This window comes from Papio anubis, chromosome 8 (assembly GCF_008728515.1).
Source record: "Papio anubis isolate 15944 chromosome 8, Panubis1.0, whole genome shotgun sequence".
Lineage (NCBI taxonomy): Eukaryota > Metazoa > Chordata > Mammalia > Primates > Cercopithecidae > Papio > Papio anubis.
Genome location: NC_044983.1, coordinates 125,535,796 through 125,554,310, shown reverse-complemented (window position 1 = coordinate 125,554,310; position 18,515 = coordinate 125,535,796). Strand labels below are relative to the sequence as shown.

Genomic DNA, 18,515 nt, shown 5'->3' with positions numbered 1-18,515 from the left:
TTCAGGGGTTTTTGGAACCTCTGACATTGAGATCAGAACCAGTGATTTATATAAACAATATGTTATATGTAATATGTACTATGTTATATATAGTATAATATATAGTAATATATAATTGATTAAATAAACATACAAGCATTGATTGGAAATGCTTTGAAATGTTTTACTGACAGAGATTGATGATTAAAAATAATTTAGAGAGTCCAGGTGCAGTGTGGCTCACGCCTGTAGTTCCAGCACTTTGGGAGACCAAGGGAGGCGAATCACTTGAGCCCAGGAATTCGAGACCAGCCTGGGCAACATGGCAAAACCCCATCTCTGCAAAAAAAAAAAAAAAAATTAGCTGAGCATGGTGGCATGCACCTGGGGTTCCAGCTACTCAGGAGGCTGAGGTGGGAGAATTGCCAGAACCAGTGAGGTCAAGTCTGCAGTGAGCTGTAATTGCACCACTGCACTCCAACCTGGGCAACAGAGTGAGATCCTGTCTCAAAAAAAAAACCACAAAATATAGTTTGCAGAGCACTGGTTCAGAGGGTAGCTGCTCAGGCTGAGTCCTGTCCTAGGCTACCACCTCATTAGCAGAACAAGAACCCAATGAGGTTTTATTATCTCGATTTTACATATAATTTATAAGCCAAGAAACTAACTCAGAAGGACTTAAAGGTCATACCCAAGGCCATAATTCTAAACACTAAATAACCTTTGTATCCCATTGTAGGTGCTTAGTGAAAGTTTGTGAATTAGTCATAAAATACGGGGTCCTATTTTTAAACACCTATTTATTTAGAAGGGTTGGCTCCATTGGGTGGTTATACTGTGGAGGCTGAAGCAGGGGAGGAATTGGTTGTGTCTTTGCTACCTATTTTAGGGGCCAGATCTCAAAGCATTGCAATTACCTACAGAGCCATCAGTAAACCGAAGTGTAATGTGTACTTCTTCTGGCAGGTAGGAAGGCTGTATGATGAAGCCAGAAGAGAGAACATTTCTACTTCTGCTATAGGAGAGTGATGTTCAGATACTGTTTAAATCCTGAGTAATAGCCCTGTGGAACTCTTTGGGTATCTTTTCTTGGGGCTCTGTTATTTAATGGATTTGTCAGTGCTGCAGAAATGAGACTATGCATGCTGAGTTTCCAGATAACACTCCAGAGGCTGGGGCCAGACTCTTGCTGATGCTTGGCTAGGACTTTGAAAGAACAACTCCAAATTCAAAATGACCTTCAGAAATTATAGAAATGAATCATCCAAAGTGGCATGGAGAAAAGCAGTTTTTAAAAATGTCCACAAGGCTTTCTGCCTCCAAGGACTTTGTCTTTAATCTTAACAATAGACTAATACAGTTAGTGGTGGTGGGAAAATGTAAGGAAACAGAGACTCAGGGAAGTGAAATAATTTGCTCATAATCAGCAGTTGTTTCCAAATTAGTGTTATAGATAAGAAAATAAAGAGCTTAGATCCAAAAATCCAGCCCTCATTCCCCAATAATATGGTGTCTGTAAAGTTAAAACAAATTTTTTCCGGGTCACAGGACAGGCGGCACTAAGTTTATGGATTGGTGTGGCAAAAAGGATCTGAGCAACTATCTGATGATGAACAGGAACAGAGGGCAGTGCTTTTAAAACTTTAACCTATCACGGCACTTTGGGAGGCTGAGGTGGGAGAATTGCTTGAGGGCTGGATTTTGAGACTAGCCTGGACTACATAGTAAGACTCCATCTCTTTTAAAAAAAAAAAAAAAAAAAAAAAAAGCCAGGCGTGGTAGTGCATGCCCGTAGTCCCAGCTACTAGAGAGGCCGAAGTGGGAATATCACTTGAGCCCAGGAGATCAAGGCTACAGCAAGCTAGACCATGCTGCGGCATTACAGCCTGGGCAACAGAGCAAGATACCCTCTCTCTTAAAACAAAACAAAATCTTAACCTACCTAGCTCTAGATTGAAGGTGGTAAACTCTGAGGCAACCAAAGACTCCATGTTAGTTTCTGTTTATCTCAGTCCACCTAAGCAAACACTGGCTTCATTATTCCTGAGTACTTTATGGTACCTGTATGGTATGCTGCTACCTCTTGCCACACCCCAAGTCTACTTGTTAAACAACTATTCATTTTTCAAGTTTCTGCTCAGTTATCTTCTCTTATGAAACCTAATCCGCTCCATTCAAGTGTCGTCTCTGTGTTCTTTTTTTAAATCAAATATTAAATAGTTGCCTTCTATAGGACATCTTAAATAGCAGTATGTTTTCATACAGAAGAAAGAAAAAAAAGTTAGAACTCCTTCTCATGCCATATAGATAATTTCATTGCAGATGTATTAAGTATTTAAATATTGAAGTGAATAAAACTTTAAAAAGTTTAATAACTTACTTTCATAAACCCTTTCCTGTGCTATATAAACATTGTTTTGGGTTAAAGATTAAGTGTTTTTTAAAATACTAACTATTAGAAGGCTTAGGAACATAAGGCAGGAAACCAAAAAAAGTCTTTTGCATGCAGATTGATATATATGATTACATGACATTTTTAAATTTCTCTATGGCAGAGGGCACTGTTAACAAGTTACAAGATAAATGGAAGAAATATTTGCAACACATATTATAAAAGTTTCTATCCCTTGTACAAGACATTCTTACAAACTGATAGGAAAAATACTAGCATCGGAAAACTAAGCTAAATATGTAAACAGGCAGAAAAGGAAATGTTAATGGACAATAAAATACAAAAAGATAGGCTTACTATAGTCAATTTTTTATACACATGTGGCCAGAATTAAAAAAGAACAGTAACATCTATGTGCTGATATGGTTGAAGAGAGTTAGCCCCTGTTACCTGTGCATTGCTGCTGGGAATGTGAATTGCTTTAACCAGCTTCTCTGGAAAGAATGTGGCAATATTAATTAAAATTTGAAATGTACACACTATCCCCCAGCAATCCTGCTTTTGTGAATATATTTTTCCAGCGGTAAAGTAATGGCATGTAACAGCTTGTGTATAAGAGTATTTATTGCAGCATTGTGTTTTGATGGCAAAAGCTGCAGAAAACCTAGTATCCTCTCAGCAGGAGGATTTGTTATGGAACATAATCACAGTTAAAATAATTAGATTTACTTATATTAAATTTCATGATTTTTATTCCATAGGAAAAAAGCAAGCCATGGTGGTCGTATGTAATATCCCACTTATTTTTTTTAAAAGGGAGAAAGGGGTGAAAACACCTATATTTGTGTGTCTGTGTGTGTATGTATGTTTTTTAAAATCGTAAGATGTCACTGAGATACACTCCAGATTATTAACTTTGCTTATTTTAAGGGGATGGGATTGGAAGAGGGGAAAGGAAATTATAATTTTATCTTTATATATCTCTGTAATAGCATATGAATTACTTATATAATTTTAAAAACAAATAGAATTAAATATTTTATAAGTGTGATTAGTGCTACAAAATATGTATAGGATAATATAAAAAGAATTTGTCACTTCCCCTTTTATGGCAGTGCTATGATTTATGTCACATATTACATGGGCTTATTATTACATTATAGCTCACTGTATTTTATATGGCTATCACATGGCTGCTGGTAAGTATTTTTTGCAAGAAGGAAAAAGACTTGTTTTATGAGAATCCACTATATGCAGTGAGCATTTTACTGAGCACTCACTATGTGCCAGGGCCAGCACTGGGAACTGAACATATAACTGTGTAAAGCTGGGACCCCCAGCTTGTCAGGAGGCTAAGAAGAGAATGAATAACAGGATGCTTGGTAGGTTACACTTACATTGAAAGTCAGGGTGAGTCCTGAAATTGTGATGGAACTTATAGACAGGAGAACTTTGGATAGGTTTTATGACTGGAGTGTAATAACGCACGTCTCCCAGCTAGCCTCTGGAAGATTTTTCCTCGTTCATAAGGATAAGATGATAAACACATATTTATCATGTGTTCCTCTGGACTCTTAACTAAGAAGGAGAACATGCGTAGACCTTGGAAGAGAGGCTAGGCTCCCAGGAAAGAGTATGGGAAATTAAGGAAGTAAGACTCTGGAGTGTGGAATGGTACTTAGCATCTTATGAACATCCACTGCATACCAGATACTGGATGAGGCACTTCATAGTCTTTCTCATCTATTTCCCTTAATAACCCCATCAAGTAGGTATTAATTACATCTTAGAAGACAGAGTCTGAGATGATATATAAATTGCCCTAGATCACAGTTTATAAACAGAAAACGTGGAATTTGATCCACAGTCATCTTATATGTCCTGGAATCCTCCAAAAAATACCATGTTTAAATTAGCATCCATTAGCATCAGAACTTCAGCTCTGAATTTTAGGGTATATGAAATTAACAGAAGTAAAGGTATTTTTAGACTCATGCCATATACCTTATAGTCATTGTCCCATTTCACGTATGAAGTTGAGGCCCAGATAAGTTAAGTGCCATTTCCAAGGTTATATATGCCCAGTTAGAACCAGAGTGGGGATTCAGACCCCAGTCTCTGTGTCACTGAGGCCTGTGTTCTGTGTGATCTTTCACCAAATGATGTCTAGGTTTGCCTGGTTGTGGTTTGGAATGCTCTTTAGGATGGATTTATGAGAGTATTCTCAAGGCCTTATTATACCCGTTAAGTAAAAATAATCCTTTGTGGTTTTATAATTTTTTTGTGTTTTTCCAAAAGAGCTTTTGTATTAATTTTGACACCTTTACCTGTTGGTGGCCAATCTGCAGGGCCGATGATGTTATTAGACCTGTTTTATATGTGAAGAAATTAAGGCCCCTAGGAGCTTCAGTCTCCTGACATGGTAGAGTCTGGAACTAAGACCTGGATTTTCAGGTTTCTCAATCACTTGGCATCTGGCTAAAGTTAAAAGACTTCTAGAGGCTCCTACACTTAACCAAGTACACTAGTTAGGAGCACAGGCTTTAGGGTCAGTGCCTGTCACTACTGCTTCTTATCTGTATGACATTGGGGCAACTTGCTTAACTACTCTAAACCGGTTTCTAAATTGTGAACATTGAACAAGATAACGCAGGAAAAATACTTAGCATACTTCTTGGCACATTAATCAAAAATTGTAATTGCAAATAATTATCTTTATTATTACTTTGTCAGTATTATTACAGGACAGGAAGTCTTGTTTTATTTACCTTTTTGTTCCTGGTATTTGTCATCAAGTCTTTCACATAGTGGATTCTGAATAGATATTGTGGCACACAATATTCTGGTATCCACGATAGTCTTTCCTGAGTGTGTCAGTGGAGAAGGATAGGTTTTGGAATCAAATGAAGTGGGATCTAATCCTTTCCTCACCACTGAGTTTCATTTTTCTTATTGATAAAGCAACTGCCTTGAGGGAGTATCACATGAGTTTCAGGATATTCACTGTGATTGAATCCCTCTACATAGTCAGTGCTTAATAAGTAGCAGCCATAATTAGAGTTGCTGAGAATCAAAGGTTAGGTTGGCAGGCAGTCCAGTCCAGAGGTTTTGTGAAAATTGCTCAATTTGGTAAGATATAACACATGGTGTTAGTTAGACAAACCCGTCAGGGAGAGACCTATTCAATAATTGCTATGGTTCTGAAAGTTTTGAGGAAGGCCTCATTGGATGAATATACAAAGAAAGTTTAAAGAGTATTGAATTTTAATGTATTCCTAAGGTATTTGCTATTGCCAATCCCTAGGGATAGAAACTCTTCTGCGTTGTCTGAAGCCTCTGCCTCTTGTCCACGGGGTAAAAGGCTGGCTCCAATGCAGTGGCCAAAGTTGAATAGTTGGTATGGTTGTCATCATTGTGTCATTGCCATTATAAATATTTATTGAGCTCATCGTGTACCAGGCACTTGGCATGCAATATCTTATATTTAATAGCATCTCTATGAGGTAAATGCCATTATAATTTCCATTTTCCAGATGGGGAGGATGAGGTTAAAAAGATAAAGCTACTTGACCAAGGTACCACACAGACAGTAAATGATAGACTTAAGATTTGAACCTAGGCCTGTCCTACTTTAGGATGTGGAGTGTAGGGGAGGGAAAAAACATTCTTGGCTGACATCTGCAAATTAAATGGACAAATGACAAATTAACAGGAGAAAAGGCTTATTTAGTATGGACATAAGGGGCCTCACAGAAAAGAAATGAAAAACCCCGAAGAAGCAGCTAGGCCTAGGAGCTTATATACCATTTTAGCAAAGGGCAGAAAATTGTGGAGAAGTGACAAGACAGAGAAAAAGAGGTTTCTAGGAATTATAGGGCAGTAAATTATAGGGAAGATAAATATAAGGGGGAAACAAATAGATGATAGGGATTATTTTAACAAGGTTTATTTATGCAGGTTCATCTTGGTGCTGACATTTCATCTCTTGTGACAAGGGTTTTTCTCCTCTTCCTAGAAAGGAGGTGGGGGGAAACACTTTATAAAGGGAGATTTATGCCTTACTTTTAGGCAGAATATTTTCTTCCTTTCGTTTCCTTCCATTCTCCTCTCCCTTCTTCCTTCCTTCTTTTTCTTTCTTTTCTTTCCTTTCTTCCTCTTTTCTTTGTTCAAGGTCTCACTCCATCACCCAGGCTGGAGTGTAGTGGCACAATTACCACTCACTGCAGCATCGACTTCCCAGGCTCCAGCAATCCTCCTGCCTCAGCCTCACAAGTAGCTGGGATCACAGGCTCATACCACAGTGCCTGGCTAATTTTTGTATTTTTGGTAGAGACCAGTGATATGGTCTGGATCTGTGTCCCTACCCAAATCTCATCTTGAATTGTAATCCGAATTGTAATCCCCACGTATTGAATTGTAATCCATATTGTAATCCCCACCTCATAGGAAGTGATTGAATCACGGGGGTTGTTCCCCCATACTGTTCTCATCGTCGTGACTGAGGTCTCACAAAATCTGATGGTTTTGTGGGGAGTTTTTCCTTCCTTCACTCTGCACTTCTCTCATACTTCTCCTCGCTGTTACCATGTGAAGAAGGATGTGTTTGCTTCCCCTTCCACCATGATTGTAAGTTTCCTGAGGCCTCCTTAGCCATGCTGAACTGAGTCAATTAAACCTCTTTTTAAAATAAATTACCAAGCCTTAGGTATGTCTTTTAGCAGTGTGAGAATGGACTAATACAATGAGGTTTTACCATGTTGCCCAGGTTGGTCTCAAACTCCTGGGCTCAAGCCATCTGCCCACCTCAGCCCCCCAAAGTGCTGGGATTACAGGTATGAACCACTGCACCCAGCCACCTTGCTGTTTCTTAATTGCTTTAAGCTCAAAATAATAGTTATGCTGAAGTGGTTTGTTTTGGGGTGGCATATTCTAATTTAAATTCCCTTATTTATGAGCTGTATGAACAAGGGTAAGTGTTTGTATCTACACACTTGGATGGTAATAGTACTTATCTCATGGACTGTTAGTAAGAGTGAATGGAGTAATGTATTGTATCTAAAGTGCTTAATACAATAACATACAGTCAATAAACTAGCTCTAATCATGATTATTACTGGAATAGTAATACTACAGTAGTAAATCGGTGATTAGTTTATATTAGTCATCTCCCCACAGAAATGCTGGCAGTTGAAATCCTGATGAAGTGGCCTTTTCTGGTCTAGTTGTGAAAACTAGACCAGATTTCATTCTTGTATTATTTCATTCTTGTTTGAACTGAAAGGATTCACCTAGCTCTTAGAATTATCTTGCAGGCCAGGCATGGTGGCTTATACCTGTAAATCCTAGCACTTGGGGGAGGCCAAGGTGGGAGGATCACATGAGCCCAGGAATTGGAGACCAGCCTGGGCAACATGGCAAGACCCCATCTCTACAAAAAATTGAAAATTAGCCTTGCCTGATGGCATGTGCTTGTAGTCCCAGCTACTTTGGAGGCTGAGTTGGGAGGATTACTTGAGCCCAGTGGGTTGAGACTGCAGTGAGCCACGTTCATGCCACTGCACTCCACGCAGGTCTACGATAGCAAGACCTTGTCTTAACAACAACAACAAAACAATTATCTTGCCTTCTGCAACAATGTCATGGATGCCAGAAGTTTCTTAGGAATATTGTGAAAGAATGTCTCTTCTTCATGGATGAATCACATTTCTTTCTGTGTTCTTTTCTTCTATCCAGTCTCTTTCTCACCTACTTACCCTAGCCTCCACCGTACTGTGTGCCCAAAAGTCTCCCAGTGCTCGCATGTAGTAAAGATCTTAAAACAGAGCTGCATCCTGCTCTCTAAAACCTCTTGAAGTGAGTGGGCCATTTTCTGCCTTACCAGTCCCTCTCCTTCAGACACACTCGTTCCTGTGGCAGTGCTCCACCACTGCAGCTTTCTTTCCCTCCTCTTCCCTATACCTCCGAACTGACATTCCCCTCAGATGGCTGAATGTACTCTGCAATGTGTTCATCCCTTCTGCCGTTGCCCTTGCTATTTCCTCCACCAGAATCATGGTTCTTTGCTGTCTCACTCTCTGTGCCTGTTGAAAATCTGCTGGGTAAACCCTTAATTTTGTACACAGGTGTGTGTCTCGGGGACGTGTGTGTGATCTTTCTAGTATTGACATTGATAACTTTATAATACAGTATGTTAAAAAAAATAGTTAAGACGTGAGACCTGTGTTTTTATTCTTTTTGATATTACAGACATTTCTCTGTATTATAAGTAGTCATGGGTATATCGCAGTAACAGTAGCTGACATTTTGGGGCACATGCCACATGTCAGGCACTATTTTAAGCACCTTACATTTAATTTTCTATCGTTTTTATTTTCATAGGATTATTATTATTATTATTACCCCAAGATATGTCTTACTAAACTGTTATATCTCTAAGCTAGGCAATGTTTTTATATACACACACACACACGCACGCGCATACATATATATGTGAGACATATATATGCCAGTATATACACACATACATACATACATATGCATATATATAGAGAAAGAAACTACGTGGTTATTCAGCTGTGGAATTAGCAAAACATACAGGACCCATGACCTAGCCTATACTTATCTAGTCTTCCGCCTCACTCACGTCACATTTCATGTTTCATCTACCTAATAAGCATAATTCTTCCCTTGCAGAACTAGTGAGGGTGAAATATGAGACTGTAGAAAGCATAAGCATTTGGGTCACAGAAGGTTCTCAGCTCCTCCCAGCACCTTCTTCCCATGGCCTGTCTCTGCCTTAGCCCTTAGCCAAGTCCATCTTATTCTTCAATGAGTCTGTCATCACTGATAGACTGAGAGCTTCTTGTAATTCTTTCTAACCTCCACATGAAATTTCAATTGAGAATAATGGCTGTATCTAGGGAGGGAAGGAAAGAGATTGGAATTGGGTAGAGGGACAGAAGTAGGGGAATAGGGGATCATTCTTTAATATTTTATTTATTAAGCTGAGTGGTGCATACATGGATATTCGATTACTCTAACAAATTATATTTTTCACTTGAAATATTTGATAGTCTCAAGAAAACAGCCTGTATACCTATTTTTACTACTGAGGTGCTTCCCTTGGGAGCAGGTAAAATGAACAGACAGCTGAATTCTTTTTTCATAGGTCTCCAAAATCAGAAGAGGATATCAGATGAGGTAGGAGTCTTGGTGGTAAGGTGGGACCTCTTTGGCCTCAGACATAAGGTATCAGGAGTAGCTCCAGCACATGAGGGAGACACGTGTGTTCTCTTGGTTGAGCTGGTGTGGCCTTTATTTTGTGTTTTTCTGAGCTGCTTCTCTGAGTGAACTTGGATAGTAACCAGAGCTGCATTTTTTAATATCTCAGCCTGAGATGCTGACAACCACTGCAGGCACCATGAATTTTTAATGTGGTGATTAGAAGGCTGGCTAGGGCCTCGTTTCATTTCACTGGACTGCTGTAACACTTGTTTCCTTCATGGTATTTAGACTTCCTGGGTTATTTCCCAATCCAGACTCATGTTCTGTTTCATGAGTGCCCATTGCACCCATGCACTTACTGAGGTGTGTTTGAAAGCAAAATTTAAAAATTTGGTCTCAATTATTGAACATCCTAGGCTGTTTCAGAAGGGGATGCTTCTTAAATTCCTGAAAAGGAATTCAGTAAATCCAGGTCAACAAATACTAACCAAGCCACAGCTTTGAAAGTCCAGCTCACTGAAAGATCTACAGCAGTGTCCATTGGGTAGGGATGCAGAAGTGAACCATAGGTAATCCCTGCCTCTTGCGGTCTGGTGGTAGGAAAAGATATGTGTGTGTGTGTACATATATACACACACATATACACGAATATATACGTGCATACATATATATGTGTATATATACATATATATATGATAGAATGTGGTAGAAAATCCTGCAGTAGAAGTACAGAGAATTGTGGGCAAGGAAGGATTGTTTCCAACTAAAGGAAGACTTTATGAAGAAAAATCATTTATTGTAAAGCCTTTAATGATACAACTTTGATAAATATCTGTTTATTCACTTATTCATTCTGTAAATACTATGTAGGGAAATTCATGCTTCTCTGTGCAGCACAACAGAGGAGGGAGATGGAGAGTTGAGTACAGGCATCTGAAATGCTTCCAAGAGAACGTGGTATGCATCACTTCCACTCACATGGCCTTGGGTGGTGCACGCCATATTTCCTGCCTTACTTCAAGAGTGTGGGGAAATGCAGTACTCCTTTCTGTAACCCTGCAAGGATTGGAAACTTGGATATCCATGGCAAGTGGTAATGTCTGCCACAAGAGTCACAAGATCTGATGCACAATATAACTGTTACATTGGATGCTGTGTCAATACCAGACTACTGGGAAGCAAAAGCAGCAACAGAGAGACCACTTCAGAAGCAGAGTGTATTTGCCATTGCCACAGATAGGGGACTGTGAGAAAAAGAGGGTTTGGGAAGAAGATCAAGAGTTTGGTTTTAGACATGTTAAGATTCAACATATTAACAGAGAGTGGGTTTGTCTGGGCTGGGGATATCAATTTGGGAGTTATCAGCTGATAGAAAGTATTTAAAGCCGTAAGACTGAGATCCCAAGAGAGTAAGGAAAAATAGAGAGGAAAAGGCCAAGACTGAGGGGCCTCAACATGATGAGGTCAGAGAGGTGAAGAACCAGCAAAGACAATGGAGAGGACCAGTCATGAGGCAAGAAGACACTCAAGAAAATGTAATATCCTGGAAGCCAGACGAAGAACATGTTTCAAGGCAGTGGGGGGTTATTGTTTATGCAGTATTTGCTCTGTTAAGAAACTGTTATATACTTTATGTCAGCTCATCAGTACCACAATTCTGTAAGGTAGTTATTGGCCTCATTTTATGGATTGGAAAACAAAAGCTCAGGGAGGAGAAAATTTCACCAGTTAATATTTCTCATGTGCACCTAATTCATCTGATCCAATTCTGAACATTTTGCAGCAAGAGATGGACTGTGAAAAGCATTTTACAAATACTATTCCTCAGACCTGGAACTTAGACAAAATTAAAGGAAATGAAGATTAGTTGCAGGGAAAGAAACCTGTTAGGACACATGAATTTTTCTTTTGCCATCCAAGATTGTTTTTCCAAGGAGAATTTTCTCTTTTTTCAGATAATCATAGTTTCTTTCTTCCTTTTCCTTTTCCCTTTCCTTTCCTTTTTCTTTTCCTTTCCCGTTTCCTTTCCTTTCCTTTTTCCTTTTTCCTTTCCTTTTTTTTTTTTTTTGAGATAGAGTCTCATTCTGTCACCCAGCTGGAGTGCAGTGGCGCAATCACAGCTCAATGCAGCCTCGACTTCCCAGTCTCCAGCAGTCCTCCTAACTCAGCCTCCCAAGTAGCTGAGACCACAGGTGCATGCCACAACACCCAGCTAATTGTTAATTTTTTGTAGAGATGGGGTCTCGCCATGTTGCCTAGGCTGGTCTTGAACTCCTGGGCTCAAGCGACCTGCCTACCTTAGCCTCCGAAAGTTCTAGGATTACTGGCGGGAGCCACCATACCCAGTCACTCACAGTTTCTTAATTGCTTGAAAATGGGATGTAATTTGACCCCTCAACCTATGAGGAATTACTGGATTAACTGGACTATAAATGAACTAAATTCTGTAAATGAAAAAAGGTAAGGCGAGGCGCAGTGGCTCACACCTGTAATCTCAGCAGTTTTGGAGGCCGAGGTAGTTGGATCATGAGGTCAGGAGTTTGAGACTAGCCTCACCAACTTGGTGAAAAATACAAAAAATTAATCGTGCCTGGTGGTACGCATCTTTAATCCCAGTTACTCAGAAGGCTGACGCAGGAGAATCACTTGAACCTGGGAGGTGGAGGTTGCAATGAGCTGAGATCATGCCACTGCACTCCGGCCTGGGAGACAGAGTAAGACTCCGTCTCCAAAAGAAAAAAAAAAAAGTAAAAGTAAAAGAGAAAATCTTCCTTAGTAGAGTGAGTTAGAATATTTAGTGTACTCCTAACCTAACCTTTGGGATGTGTGCAATAAATAATTGATGCAGTTTATGCTTCCATTTTGAGAATTTGTAGTGATCGGTATTCAAAATAACTTTTCATTGTGGCAAATAATAGCTCAGTCTCCTTTCTTCTTCTTTTTTGTTTTTAGATCATGTACAAAATGAAGAAAACTATGCACAAGTTCTTGATAAGTTTGGGAGTAATTTTTTAAGTCGAGACAACCCCGACCTTGGCACTGCGTTTGTCAAGTTTTCTACTCTTACAAAGGAACTGTCCACACTGCTGAAAAACCTGGTAAGACATTACATATGTGAGTAAAAAGAAGTACAGCCTTTCCAAAATATTATGTCATATGGAGAACATTTCTATAATCCTTCCCCCTCAATCCTTCGTCCTAGGGGTGAGAAAGAAAAAAAGCTTTTTAGACCTAAGTGACTTCTACACCTCAACTAAAAAGCTTTTTAGTCACCTAGGATTTGCTTAAAGAAAATCCCATTGTGAAATTCCTGGAATTTGTACCTTTGGCCCAGCTGATAGAGTAGATTTATTGAAGCTGAGAGAGAAACTGCTTAACCTGAGTTCTCTTCCACATCTCTACCATTGATTTTTTTTTTTAAAGATTACCTTTAGCAACTTTTGCTTTTTGATTGGCTAAAAGAATAATGATGATTTCTGTGTCGAACATACATTGGAAATACACATTGAAAGTATATCTCACTTGTGTGAAGGTGATCATGCATTTTGGTTTCTGATTTATGAATAATGAACCTCCCTCAACTCCCCATATCCTTTTAACCCCCGACCAGGAAAAGGATTTTGAGATTTAGGGAGTCTCTGGTTTCCGAGGTAAATGACAGGAAGAAACCCTAAAGATCTGAGACACTAGAGGTGCTGGCCCCAGGAGGCAGACCCAGAGATGGGGGTGGTGGAGGAAACTATTTGCCAGGCAGTCATGTATAGGCATCCCCATGTTGTGCTGCAACACCCTCCCCAGCCCTCACACCATATGCACACTTAGAAAGGTTCTGGGTAACACCACCTGGACTGATGTTGGTTTTGGGGGATGAAATTATTTCTCTGAGGGCCACCCAGTGAAATAATTTAATCCTCCTAAGTCCCCAGAGAAAGGAGTACAATGAGGTTGAAAGGTGCCAAAGGAAAACTATATCATGCTTTTCCAAGTTAGCCCTGCCCTGGAGAAGAGGAGCTGTTCCCTCTTCTCTCCCAGTCTCTTGGTATTGTACTTTTATCTCCTTTAAGGATCCAGAACTCAGGCCCAAGATGTCCTCAGCCTAGGTCAGTTATTCATGTAACAAATAGGCTTCTATGGCCTCAGGTGATAATTTGTCATAAATCCATTAGATACAAAAGGTTAGTTTACAGATGAAGATAACCTATTTGAAAAATGAAAACTACCTTTCTACACTCCATTAACCTATTTGGCCAATTGCAATATTCTTTTTCTCTGTCACAATAAATGAACAGATGTGTGTGTGTGTCTGTCTTCCTGACAGTTTTTCTAATTGGCGATGTATGCCATTGAATTAATATTACACAGCAAATAAGCAAATCTGAAAGAAAATAAATGTTGAACATAGAAATATTTATTATTTTCAAAAACTTGGGAAAGAATAATTTTGAACTTAGGCTCTAATGTTTCTATGCTTTTGGATTTAAGAAATCCATGATATTTTTGCAAATCTTAGATTACATAAACCTCATTTATTCAGAAGAGCACCCTCGGTTTTCCTTCCCTCTGAGCATTGCCTGCACTTTCACTGGAGGCCTTGCTCAAAGTGTGGTGTGGTAGAAAGAGAGGAAGCAAAACAAGACTCTGACAATTCACTTTGGTAATAACTGGTAAAGGACTTGGCTCGGGCAGAAAGCTGTGTTTTCTCTGAGATGGGTGTTTTCGCATTGGTATCTTGCTTTAGTTTCCAAGAGACCAAATGTATTTGGCTTAAGTCAAGAGTCATCACCTCCAAGGTTCCTGGACCAATCCATCTCTACACTTTGCTACACTGCAGGTTCCTTTCAACTGTGTGTATATGTGCCATACACACAGCTCAGTGGCCATTCAGGCCAGCATTCATCATCTGCATTTGCTCACCTAATTCATTTGTTCATCTCCATACAAAACCAGCTGAGATTTATCGAATGCTTTTGATGAGCCTGGCAGTTTGGTGGGTGCGTTATATAGATTATTTCATTGAAGACATTACAACAATCCTGTGGTTACTGTACCTTTAATCCAGATGAGGAAACTGAGGCAAATTGAGATTGTAACTTGTTCATTTACACTGTTAGTATGTGTTACAGACTTGAAGCCAAACGTTGTGTCTCTGAACCCATTGTCTTTGCTCTTCTACAATATCCTGCCCTTGTCACCTCATGCTCTGGTTGTGCTGTTACCCTAAGCAGAAGTACTGATTAAGCTACTCCCATATACATACCTCAAGCTACAGCCCTTTTTCCACACCCACTCCCCTTTAAGGAGTAGAAGTCTAAGAAAAATCTAAAGGAAATTGCTGGAAAACCTAATTCATATAGTAAAGAAAATCAAATTTTGCCTTTGAAAGTGGTGGTGGCATTCTTGGTGAGGGAGCCAGGTAGAAGAATCAGTTTCTACTGTAGTTTGGTTACTAAGAAAACATTATTCTAATTGAATAAAAAGCAGCGCCAGGGGTTTACACAACTTGGTAACAGCCAGCAACTTTCTGCTTCTCTTTTTATGCTTTTCCAGGAAAGGGAAGAGCAAACTAGGCAGATTGATAGGGCCACACCTTGGAGTAGAGGGCTCGGGGGTCAGGGTTCTGGATCTTCGTGCAGCACCTGCAGCCCCCAGCTGAGCAGCACTCAACACCCTCCTGGGGCTCAGGAGTACCCACCGTGGGAACCCATACTTCTCAGAAGATTCCCAAAAATCCTATTCTCTTAGGCTTGTGAAGGCCAGAAACATTAAGCAAACTGATACAGTTGAAATGCAGAAATTAAAAGTAAAAGAAAGTACTTTGGTACTTTTTAGACTTTGTAAATTGTATTCTCAGTTCAACCAGCAAGTACCTAAAGTATTATGTTCGAAAGTCTATGCTAAATACTAAAAAATGTCATTTTCTAATTAAGTATTGCTTATAAAGAGTATTTTAATAGTTTATACTAAATCATTACTTATTTTTATAGAGAAAAAGGAAAGGATAGATATGCGGGCCAGGTCTCATACTAGCTTTTAGCTTTGACTAACCCTAGAAGAGAAAAACATTTGTTATTTGTCAGATGTAAGAAATCACTATTGCAAGTGTATTGTGTTTAGCAGTTTCCGGGGCAGTGGTCTTAAAAAATATCAGTGCACTAAATGATGGTAACTATCTCAGCCATCATTGAGATGCTTGGGGTTTTTTTCCTTTTTCAAAACTGTCTGTGATTATAGAAAGTATGATCAAGTGAGATGTTATGTGAAAACTCCCAAGGGCTACCTACAAAGATGTTGGCATTAACAGTGCATAGGCCTGAGGCTGCTTTAAATTAACCAAACGTCTGAGGACTGCGAAAAGGATTGCAGTTATTGCTGATTACTCTGTGAGCTCATACCACAGTTGATACACCAAGTCAGTTTTAAAGTAACTTGCTTTTCTTACTCCCCCCTCCTCCAAATCATAGAAAATTGTTCCTATAAAAAGTTTTTCTACCTCGTAACATAGGATTCGAGAGACTATGAAGCATAGGTGGTTGGAGGATCATGGGTTTTGGTCTCAATCACACCTGGAGTCCTAGTTCGCGCCTCACTAGCTTTATAGCCTTTGGCAATTCACTTAACTTTTCTAGTGCTAGTTTCCTTGTCTCTAAAAATAAATAATAAGAGTGACTGTTTCTTGGTAGTGGCAGGATTTCATTGAGATCAGAGAAGCAAGTCACTAAGCACAATACCTGACACAGAATTTGTTTCAGAAATACAAACCTTAATTGTTATTTACATCTTCTCATTTTATTTTTAAGGTAACTCAATGTAAAGACAGCTATCAGTCATATCCCATTTTAGAGATAGATGCACCAAATCTTCAAAAAATATATACTTGCAATGATGCAATTAGGGATTGAGCTCAAGCCCTGTGGCTACAGATCATGCCTCGTTTCAGTCTTGCTGCCCCATGAATTACATTGCCGTGATGGATTATGTGGATGATGAAGGCCCACCTGACAAGGTGACCAGGGCCTATCCTGGTGATCACTAAACCAATGTGTGTGTTTAGCGTGCAGGGTACTTTCTTGGCTCTTTTTTGTCCTTTGATTTCTCTCATTTGTGAGTTATAGCATATTGGAAAGAGTGAGAGTGTTAGATGGTAGTTCTCAAACTTCTTGGTTTTAGGACCTCAATCTTAAAAATGACTAAGGGTACCATGTGGTTTCTATTTATGTGGACTACTTCTATCCATATTTACTATCTTAGAAATTAAAACTGAGACATTTTTCATGTGTATTATGTATTTTAAAATAATAAACCCACTTTAAACATCTATTTTTATGGAAAAATAACTATTTTCTCAAACCAAAAAACATTAGAAGAGTGGCATTGTTTAACATTTTTGTAAATCCCTTTAAAGCCAACTTAATAGATGGTAGCTATATTTTCATGTCTACTTCTGTATTCATTTTGTTGCAATTTATTGTTTTGGTTGAGGTAGATGGAAAATAAGGCCTCACACAGGTCTGTATTGGGAAAAGAGAAGAGTATTTTAAGAGCCGTTTCAGGTAATCTTTGATACTACATAAAAACTTGACAAGTGGTCCTTCCTTAAATGTTATTAACGGTTTGAATCTGAAACCATGTAAATGAACATTATTTGGAAGCTGTCAGCTCATGGTGGCAAATTCAAGTTTTCCAAAATTTTAACTTCCTCTGAAAGCACTGTTTTTATCATTAGCAATAAATGCTATCAGTTGTTTACCTCGAGGTGATAAGCTCACTTCATTCATTTTCAAGAAAATGTTTGTCAAATTCCCGAGTCTGAATAACCATAGTTTGCTAGTCTTTCTTTCAAAAAAAAATTGGTGTTCCACTAATAAACAAAGCCAGTTAGTTCAACTTGCAACTCAAAAAATTACATTAAGTGCTTTTCCTCAAAACAACCATATTTCAGTATGCCTAAAAAGGGCTTTATTCATACTTCCTATTTCATCAAACAGAACATTAAAAAGATGCATTTGAGGGTCAAGATATGATGAAAATCGTTTTACTTTTTCATTATGGGCATTCTTAGATGAAAATAGCCTTTTTTTACTGTAAGAGCAAGACCATGAAGAATACAGTTACTTCACTTCGTGGCAGTGCCTTGATTAATGCTTAAGGCGGCAGCTGTTTTACTCACTGTTGCTTTTGCACTGTCAATGCAAATGTCAACACAGTGAAAGATTCAGATAACCTCTTAGTATTATTATGAAAATAGTTTGGACCTTGGGAACCTGTAGGGGCCTAGGCGCTATACTTTGAGAACCACTGGTGTCAGAATTTGAAGGCTTTGTTATGATTCCAGCCCTACCGTTAAGTAGGTTAATGTAGCCTAACTTACGGAAATAAATTTCCTCACTAGTAGAATAGGGAAAGTACTTTTCTGCATACCTTATTGGTTGTGTAGGGATCAACTCATACCATTCATGTGAAAAATATTGTAACCTACAAAGTCCTTTGTACACACTGGATTATTATAATATTAATAGACTACATTAATATTAGTATTAGTATGGTATTAATAGCCACTCTAGAGTACTTTGTATTATAAAAAGAACACATGCCTACTGGGGAATTGCAATTTCTCTTTCATGTTCCCACTAATCAAAGATAACTATAATTGACATTTGGAGTTTCTTTCTAGTCCTTTTGTCTACCTCCTTCTTTAGTGGGATGACAAATAGATGAAACGACATGTTCTAAGCAATTTTGAATTTGCTAGATTTCATATAGTGCTGGCACTAGAGTTAGATTTCATATAGTACTGGCACTAGAGCAGACATACTTTCCCAAGTTGGGTCAAGTCATAGATTCAGAAGTTCAAAAGAATGTGACTTATCCAAGAGCCCCATGTAATGAATTCCTCCTCATTGGCAGATCAGCCTTCATCCCC

General features: G+C 38.9%; 1 protein-coding gene across 6 annotated transcripts in view; it reads left to right on the top strand.

The window, feature by feature from the left end:
• Positions 1–18,515, top strand: part of ASAP1 (ArfGAP with SH3 domain, ankyrin repeat and PH domain 1) — a 397,004-nt gene that overhangs the window by 213,288 nt on the left and 165,201 nt on the right. For all 6 annotated transcript variants that reach the window (XM_017962314.3, XM_017962320.3, XM_017962317.3 and 3 more), the window contains one exon: positions 12,548–12,693. In XM_017962314.3, the coding sequence (XP_017817803.1) occupies positions 12,548–12,693 (146 nt within the window). The remainder of the gene's footprint in view (positions 1–12,547; positions 12,694–18,515) is intronic.